The sequence below is a fragment of the Balaenoptera borealis genome (genome assembly GCF_965194805.1).
Source record: "Balaenoptera borealis genome assembly, chromosome: 11".
NCBI lineage: Eukaryota > Metazoa > Chordata > Mammalia > Artiodactyla > Balaenopteridae > Balaenoptera > Balaenoptera borealis.
Window position 1 is genome coordinate 10,603,007 of NC_138868.1, and position 9,059 is coordinate 10,612,065.

General features: G+C 53.3%; 1 protein-coding gene across 2 annotated transcripts; it reads right to left on the reverse strand.

Moving 5' to 3' along the window:
* Positions 1 to 80: 80 nt before the first annotated feature.
* Positions 81 to 8,524, reverse strand: TMEM109 (transmembrane protein 109). Of its 2 annotated transcripts, none has more exons than XM_082341307.1 (4): positions 8,277 to 8,524; positions 3,055 to 3,299; positions 2,053 to 2,155; positions 81 to 1,646 (listed from the first exon to the last, which is right to left on the reverse strand). In XM_082341307.1, exons 2-4 carry the CDS (start codon positions 3,289 to 3,291, stop codon positions 1,255 to 1,257), a joined length of 732 nt encoding a protein of 243 aa, XP_082197433.1. In that variant the 5' UTR covers positions 3,292 to 3,299; positions 8,277 to 8,524; the 3' UTR covers positions 81 to 1,254. The 2 variants fall into 2 exon arrangements, with proteins under 2 accessions (XP_082197433.1, XP_082197432.1); XM_082341306.1 differs by lacking the exon at positions 8,277 to 8,524 and adding an exon at positions 8,085 to 8,254.
* Positions 8,525 to 9,059: the final 535 nt, after the last annotated feature.

Here is a 9,059-nt window from a genome sequence, read left to right on the forward strand (position 1 = left end):
AGCTCCACAGAAATGGGTTTAGCTGGAGAGGGAGCAATCAAAGCAAGCCAGACTTTGAGCAAATACATTTGATCCAGAACTAGATAATAAAATAGCGTGCACTTTATTTAAAACCAACCAAGCGCTGATAAAAATATATTTCACTGCAGCTGTGATTCCATATCCAACCTCAACAGTAAGAACTGGGCATTCCTCTACTCTTCACATCACGTGTGGGGCCTGGCAGAGGAGGCCACCCACCTCCACCAAAGCCTCGAAGGAAGAATGAGCGCCCTGGTGGGGAGGGTGCAGCCGCCGAGCACGAGAAGGGGAAGGGGCTGTGCGGTGCATCTCTGCTGTCTGCTCTGCGCTCCTCCTAGGCGACTGATCTGCGATCTCCTTGGTGGCAGTGATGGAGAGAGAGATGGAGAACCGCCTGGAGCTGCGCAGACAGGAAGATGAACCCTCCTTCCTCCTTCAGGGTCTCTGAAATCCCCACAGGGGATCTCATGGCCACTGCAGGGTCCTACTTGCAGGCACAAGCCTACGAAGCTGTCATCTTTTGCTCTGGCTGAAGGGAAATCAATATTCTGAGGAATCGCTTTCCTCTTGACACAAAGCAGCTACAGGGCAGTTTCCTACATACAGTACGGCAGCGGGCAAGCAGAGGGCCCTGCTGGCTCGGATTAAGGCACTTGTAACAGATTCAATGTACACCCCGGCCCGGGCCCCAGGCGGGAACTTCCTCACTTCCCTTCCCCTCAGGCCCCAAATGCCCTGCCTCTTCCCCACGCTGGGCAATGAAGGGGACAGGAGCGTGCCTTGAGGGACTGTGGTTTGGTTGGAGTACAGGGCTAGCAGGGGAAGACACGCAGGAAGGAAGCTGGGGACCTGGCAGGGGAGGAGCTAGAGAAGGACAGGACAGCAAGAGCATCGGAGGAAGGCAAGGCAGCAGCTGAGTCACGGGAGGCTGCTGGCAGTGATCAGAGGTGTCTGCTGAGAGGAGATGCAGAAGCTGGCGGGAGGCCCCCCACCTTCCCCTGGCTGAGACAGGTGGGGGCAGAGAAAGGGTGAGGAGAACCAGCCCCAGACAGAGAACCACAGAGGACCAGCACAGGCGATGGTCTTTCTCTCTCTCTCGGCTAAAGGGGCTGGTGCGGAGACAGGGCTCGGAGACAGAGCAAGAAAGGGGCAGGGGGCTGAAAGGAGGGCTGTGCGACCCAGAAGCAGCTCGGCTCTTTGGTATGACGAAGGTGGCAGCGTCCGGCGTCCCTCTCACTCCTCCTCCACGCTCCGGGGCCCCTTGGCCGCTCGCCTCTGCCGCCAGCGCAGCTCCTCCACCTGGCGCTCCAGCCCCCGCACCTTGGCCTCCAGCTGGGCCCCCGAGGCCCGGGTGCCAGTGAGCCGGCTCAGCAGGGCGTAGAGGGTCAGCAAGGCCAGGAGGAGCAAGGCCCGGGTGGAAGGGTCGGGCACTGACCTCACCAGGGCCACAAAAGCGGCCAGGAAGAGGGCAAGCTTCAGGCCCCACAGGATCCGCCCCAGCAAGGCCAAGACCAAGCCAAGGAGCAGGGACAGCAGCCAATAGGCAACCAGGGCCCCCACTCCCCACAGCAGGAAGGTCTGGACTTGGCTGGGGCTGAGCTTCAGGTCCTGGGTGAGGTGATCTCCTGGAAGGGGAGAGAGTCACAGAATCAGCCAACCTGGTGCCGTGAAAGGAGAGGGGGTCAAGAACCAAAAGGGGGAGGAGCCAAACCCCCTTGCCAAGGAAAAATCCTTTCCCACCGGGTCCTAGAGCTTAAATCTCAGCTCCGGTTCCAGCTGACTGTGGGTAGACTACTTCCCTTGGTTAAGTCTGCTGCATCTATGAAATGGGAGTAATTCTCTGGGCTGTGGGTGACAGTTATGGCTTAGCGTGATGCGGCAGTTAGTAGCCTTCTCTTATGCTCGCCTCTGGGAAGACCTGGGAGATGCTGAACAGCCGGGGAAAAGTCTAGAGCCTGAAAAGATAAATTCCCACAAACAGGAAGGGACAGGCTAAGCTCCAGCTGACCTAACCAGTTCTCTGCCACTCACCTTCTAGCCCCAAGACATTCAGCAGCTGTGCGGCAATCCCAGACAGAGTGAAGAAGGCCACAGAGATGGCCGATGAGATGGCCCACGTCACCTGAGCCAAGGTCTGTGGGAAGAGCAGGGCATGAGTTGAGTCCGTAATTAATGATGCTCTTCTCTTCCGAGTCTCACCACCGCCGCCCACGAACATCTCCGCCTGCTTCTCAGCCTGGCTGAGGGGTCCCTTCCACAGCCACCTTTCAGTGCATGGGGACGGACGGCGGGCCATTTCTCCTTCCTGTCTGAACTGGAACCCAGGACACTTGGGCCCTAGTTCAACTGATGTGCTGGAATACTTTGGTGGTAGTAGTGGGTGAACGTGGGCGTGTGGGGGGATCATCAAATCCCTGGAGTAGTCACCCTGTAAAATTGGGGTCCTCCTAGCCTCCCAAGGACTCATGAAGGTGTGTGAAGTAACATCGGTGGAGGGCTAGGATATTTCAGTGAAAAAGAAGTCAATCAGCTCTTCTATATTATGCACTTTATAAATGATTGTTTCAGACGACCTATCACAAGTATGCACCAGCATGCTTGGGATGCCATTAGGTAGAAGAGACAGCCCTGCCTAAGAACCCTGAGTCATCCTCACCGCCACCTCTAAAGGTGAAAGAATGAACTCAGGTCTTGATATTTTGCCAATTTAAGACTTTAGGTCAGATTTAGACCAAAGCCAGACTCTATAGTCACTGGTGACATAGGTTGATAAAGATGGCTCATTTCCCAGCCTTTCTGGCAAGAAAGGGCAGGAATAAGGGAAAGATAGGGGTGGAGCTAAAGGCCCTGGGGTACGAATGAAACAATGAGAGTGCAAAAGGCCGGCGCTGTCTGGCTTCATTCTGTGGAACTGGGGGCTCTCTGCCCCAGGGATTATGACGCACAGAGGACGTGGAGCCAAGACGGGCGGCCATGAACAACAGCTCCTCTGTCCTCAATGCGCGTAGCCACAGCAGGGAACACCTTCCTTACCTCAGAAACTAGGTGCGTGGTTTCTGGCCCAATCCAGGCATCCAAGGTTCCCCGCACAGATCGACCTATCTGGCTCAGGAGATCAACTGGGGCCTCCCTCTTCTGCTGGCCTGGTGACACAAAGTCTCGATGGGACTGGGATGACGCTGAGTGGAGGAGGAGGAGGGCCACTAGGAACATCAGGACGACTTGGAACAGATGCTTGCCCCATGGTGAACTGCTGCCTGAGCCTGCCATGGCTGGGTCTGCCAGAGAAGAAGCATGGGGTGAGCAGAGGGCCCGAACTGGCCGAGAAACCCACTGTTCCCAGCGTGACAGGCCCCAGCACCCCCCTCCGCCCCTCCCTGTTAGCTGACAAAGGCAGAACTCGGACTTCAACTTAAGCCGGGCACAACCATCTCATTCATGGGTTCCTCTCTCACGTTCTTTACCACTTGCATATTAACTAGCCAGTGAGTATCAGTCAATGCCTTAAGGTGGATGAGAAGATCTAAGGCTTATTCCAGTTCTAAAAACCTGAAGGCCTGCCTTTGTGTCTTAGGTGCTTTGGGCACAAAAAAAAAAAAAAAAATTATAAGACTATATGGCTTTGGGCTTCCCTGGCGGCACAGTGGTTAAGAATCCGCCTGCCAATGCAGGGGACACGGGTTCAAGCCCTGGCCCGGGAAGATCCCACATGCCGCGGAGCAACTAAGCCCGTGTGCCACAACTACTGAGCCTGTGCTCTAGAGCCCACGAGCCACAACCACTGAAGCCCGTGCGCCTAGAGCCCGTGCTCTGCAACAAGAGAAGCCATGACAATGAGAAGCCCTGGCACCGCAACAAAGAGTAGCCCCCGCTCGCCGCAACTAGAGAAAGCCCGCGCATAGCAACAAAGACCCAGACGCAGCCAAAAATAAAAACAAACAAATAAATAAATAAATTTATTTGAAAAAACAAGACTATACAGCTTTGTCCTCAAGGAAGTTATAATCTACTTAAGATAAAGCTGATATTTATATTTTAAAAAACCTTAAAAAATAGCACTCGAATAGGATTACCGCTATATAACGATGTAAAGAAAAGTGCTCAGTTAGGTGCACAAATAAGAACCCACTGCACATAGGCCATTCGCTCTGCAGGACCATCACGTGAGGTGGGCGTTATCCTCCTCGCCACTAAGGGGAGAGAGGAGAAGAAACGGAGACTTAGGAGCTAAGCATTTGCCCAAGGAGAAAGGTCAGGAGTTAAACCCAAGCTTCTGCTTCCAAAACGCAGAAGTGAAGGTGGTTGCTCATTGGAATCACCTGGAAGCGGCACAAAGTTCCGATACCTCTGCCCCAAGCCCCGAGCTTCTGATGTCACCATCTGGGTGTGGCCCGGGCTTCGACCTGCAAAAGCGCCCCAGGGGATTCCACTGTGCAAAGCTGAGACCCACAGATACAGAGATGACCTCAACTCCCCAGCCCCCAACGTAGGCAAGGAGTTAAAGCGTGACTTTTAAGGAAAGGTATTATTATTATTAACAGAAAGTTAACCATGCGCCACCTATCTCGTTTAATCCTCACAACAACCCATCAGTTAGGTATTGTTCTTATCCCCCATTTTCCTGATGAAGAAACTGAGGGAGGATAGGTAGTAAGCGGGGGAGCCAGGATTTGAATCCAGGTGCATCTGACATCAGACCCGCTCACACACACCACTGTGTTGTATCCTCTCCAACTTCAGTCTCAGAAGTGATTTGGAAAGTCCTACAATAGATTATTCATGAGCTAAAATAGACTTGGCATCTACCAATCCACTCCATGAATTACTGGTGACAATTCACTTAACCGCTTTGTGCTCTGATCTCATCTGTAATGTGATACTGTAGGCAAATTAAGACCCAACAAGTATCGACTCATTGAAGTACGCGTGGATTCGGCCAAGAAAAACGTTTTTAGTTCCAACTTCTATTTGCTACCACTCTTGAGAAAAGTCAAATGGCACCAGCAAATCCCGTTCTCTTCCAGGCTCAGAAATGAACCTGCAGCTCCAGGGTGTTTCTGTGATTCAGACCTGATGAGCAGAGAGGCTAAGCCATGTCCCCGAGGTAGGAGCAGCCAGGTGTTCGAAGTTTTTGTAGTTACCAGGGCACTCCGGGAGTCGGCCAGAAATCTGGGGCCATCAGGATGGAGGAGAGCGAAGAGAAGATATTCCCATTCTTGTTTAGTGGGAAGGAGCAGGGTCCAAGAAGGAGTTATAAAAATATCACATTCGGGGCTCTTTCTGGCCCAGAAACAGCTGCTCCAAGTCCCTCCTGAGGCCTGTAGGTAAAGCAGGGCTGCAAAACATGCAGTTCATAGGGAACGACCTCAGGCTGGGAAGCCTTCTACTCTTTTTGGCACAAATCAAGAACCAGATGGTTCCTGCCTGCCGGTGGTCAGAGATGAGGAAAGCACAGGTCAGTTCCTGGTCTATCTGGGTCATGACCACACTGGGGACATAAAGAGCAGGGTTGCTATCTTGGGTTGGATTCTATATCCAAAGACCTCCACCAGGAGGGATCAGATGTCATCTCCTCCTTTCTGGAAGGTCAGGGTGACATGAGCTGCTGCCCCCTTGGCAGACTTCTGCGTTCTGTGCCAGCCTCGACTTTCAGGCGGCCATTTGCTCCAGTCAAGGGGAGCTGGGGGACCTTGAAATAAACTCTCCATGGGGTGGCTGGCATTGCCCTGCCAGCTGACCTTCCAAAGGGCACCGGAAACCAAATCTAACAGGATTCTGGAGTGTGCCCTTTGCAGATAAGAGAGCAGATTACTGGCTCGTCCCTTTTGTCCAATTGTTTTCTTTAACAGGATTCTTTCTCATTTCTTTTTTTTTTTTAAACATTTTTATTGGAGTATAATTGCTTTACAATGGTGTGTTAGTTTCTGCTTTACAACATCTTTCTCATTTCTTCTTCAGCAAGAGTCTAACCCACCACCATTACGCTTCCTCACTTCAGCCCGATCAAATACTTTTAATAAAGAGAAGCCATGGTAGTCAGGAGCCGAAGCAGTCTTGAGCTCTGAGAGGAAGGATGTCTTAAACGTCTTCACCTCCTGCAATGCCTGACCTCGGAAAAACAGCAGGCACTCAACAACCACAACAAATTGTGTGTGTGTGGTGTGTATAGTGTGTGTGTTGCTTTATAATTTACAAAGTGCTTGTTCTTTCACCATCTCATTTAACTCCTATAACAATCGTATAAGATACTGCTACTCTCCACGTTTTACTCAGAAAACAATGGCTTGGAGAGATCAAGTGACTTGTTAAAAGTACACACATCAGGACTGGGACTTGACTCCAGAACCCAGGATCTAAACCTTGCCCTTTAGCTCCTTCCACACCTCCACTCTGCCTCAGTAAGACATGGTCCCTGCCCTCAAGGTGCTTAAAGTTCTGCCCCCCAAATCAACAATCGCAAAGTTAGAGGACTAACTATCCAGACTCCCACGAGGAGACCACCCTCCAGAAGATGACCCACCTGCTGGGCTCACACGTCATGGTTCTGCAGCAAGAGGTATGAGGACAGCCAAAAATTGGGACTAGACCTGCCACTTTTGTTCAGGCAGCTGCAACGGGGCTCAGGAAGGGACGGGCTGAGCTGGGGAAACTGCTTCATTGAACTATGGTAGTGAGGAGCCGCATATGTTTAGCTGTGGTTTGCTAAGTGGGCGGGGCGGGGCGGTCCCCACACCCCCTGCCAAGGCTCCTTCCTCCCCCGTAGCTTCCTCTCGCGCTATGAATCACGACGTGGCAGGAGGGGCAGCTGACTTAGTACCCTCTGCCGGCTCTGATTTCCCCATCGGTGAGGGACTTGCCCCTTTGGAGCAGCGGTTCTCGACTCCGGTTGCCCATCAGAAGGGCCTGAGCCGGTTTAAGCTAGAGGGTCTGCTCCACCCCTACCCCGGGGCTTCCTTACTCCGACCCTCCCCAGAGACGGGCTCAGGCTTTTGTTTTTAGAGCTCCCCGGGGATTTCTGATGCATAACGGGACAGCTGCCACCAATGATCACCAGCACAGGGAAAAGTCTACTTTGGGCAAAGCCCCCAGAGTGCAGCAGTGGACAGAGGACTCTAGACTTCCTTCTGTCCCAGGCTCAATTCTGCCACACACTAAAAACCACTACCTTCTGTCTTATTACTTAACCTGTCTGAGTTTCAGTCTCCTCAAATGTAAAATGTCGTTAAGCAAGGTTAAGAGTTATTGCAAAGAGTTAACATGTTTCTGCAAGAACTTTGTAAACTGTAAACATCTATAGGAACGTTGCAGTACACAAACTGCCAATATACCACTCATTGTATTGTAGCATCATTTACCAGTTTCTATGCCTGGCTCCCCCATCAAGACTTGGAGCACCTCCTCGTCAGACTTAACTTTTCTTGGAATCCCCAGCGCCTAGCACAGAACAATGACTAATAAATGCTTGTTAAATGAGTATTAGAAGCCCGCCAAGAAGCGGTGAGGGTGGCAATGGAGAGCCATGGAGAGGCGCGGAGAGGAGGCTATTTTAAAGTTGATCCAAATATGCAGCGGCCACCCGAAAAGCACAGCTGCGTGGAAAGGAAGCTGCTAGACCGGGTGAAGCTGCCCCTGAGAAGAATGAAATCAGCGTCCCGGCAGGTGGGGGCAGCCCCCGCTAAACCCCTGACAGCTGCTGCTGCCCAGCAACTGTTTGGGGGCCGGGCGAAGGGCAAAGGGGCAGCCTCCCAGGCGCACGACGCCTTCCCCAGGACCCATCTTCCCCGAGACAGGGTGTCAGTGGCATGCCTGTGCTATTTCGAACCGCGTGTCCCCTGCCAAGCTTGCTGGGTGGCGTCACCGGCAAGGGATGCGGCGCGGCCCAGGGGTTCGGGGTACCCCAAAGGGCTCGGAGAGGGGCCGCGGGAGGCTGGGCCGTGGGCGAGAGTCGGGGGCGAGGGGCTCAGCGCTGGCCTCGTCCCCCAGCCTGACAGCCACCCGGCCTTGACCGGACCTCGGAGCAGCGCTGGGAACTCTTCTCCCCGGAAACGCGCGCCTCCCGTTACCTACTAACGACGCCCCCTGTTGCATAGCAACGAGGATCCGAGTCCCCAGGTAGTCTCCCCGCCACGCGACATCGGAGCCCTCTCCACTGGTGCTCGCCAGGCCTCGCGGCTCCGCCCTGGTCCCGCCTGTAGCGGCCGCCGCAACCCAGTCCCGGGTACAGCCCCGGAGCCCCGGTCTCGGGTCGCACTCACCGGGTTCCGGCCACAGCTGTTCTTCACGTGCAACTTCACTAAAACGCGCCACTAAAGCCGCGCCACTAAAGCCGCGCCTCAGTACTGGGGCGTTGGTTTATCGTCTGCGCACGCGCGAAGCGGGATGCGCCCACGGACCGGCCGGCCTCCCTCACAGCCCAAACCTGGTGCCGGTCAGCGCATGCGCCCTACCCTCTGGTTACGTTTTTTTCCCAAGCATTCCCACGGAGAGAAGAATGGGGTCGGAAGTTAGAGCTGGGAACGGAAGTCTCTGGCAGGAAAGGGGAAAGAGTTGACTATGTCTGGGCTATAGAGTGGGTAAACTGGATCTTTGAATTTGGAGTGGAAGCTTATCCGCTTCTAAAATCCGCTTGGCATTTCGGGGAATGTAGTTCTCCCTCTACGTGGTGCCTCCTGGGGTATTGTGGGAAATGTAGTTCTAGAGGCGCCTCAGAGCACCTGGTCTTTTGAGAAACTTTTCGCGCTAAAAAGGCACAAAGGGAAAGGGTTTTAGAGGAGAAGTAAGAGGCGCACAACCGGGAAGATGCATCCTTTCCTTCTGAGAGCATTTCCACACCCAAACTCTGCAGATGGCTCCTAAATGTTCTCCCAGTTTTAGAGAGGGAAGGGAACCAACTCCAGACCCATTTCTATATATATATTTTAAAAAGGCAGCATTATGAGGGGGAATGCCAGGGGATTTGGAATGAAGTGATCTTTGGTCTGCCTTGTGATTCTAGCAGGTCACTTCATCTCTCTGGATCTCCTTGTTTCAACTTTGCT

What these genes read in the sequence shown, in the direction of transcription:
- TMEM109 (XM_082341306.1), bottom strand. Translation starts at nt 8,109, where the DNA reads ATGCAACAGGGGGCGTCGTTAGTAG. An exon ending in ACAGGGGGCGTCGTTAGTAG is followed by an intron (nt 3,300 to 8,084) that starts GTAACGGGAGGC and finishes CTTCTCTGGCAG; the next exon opens with ACCCAGCCATGGCAGGCTCA. An exon ending in GAATGTCTTGGGGCTAGAAG is followed by an intron (nt 1,647 to 2,052) that starts GTGAGTGGCAGA and finishes CTCCCCTTCCAG; the next exon opens with GAGATCACCTCACCCAGGAC.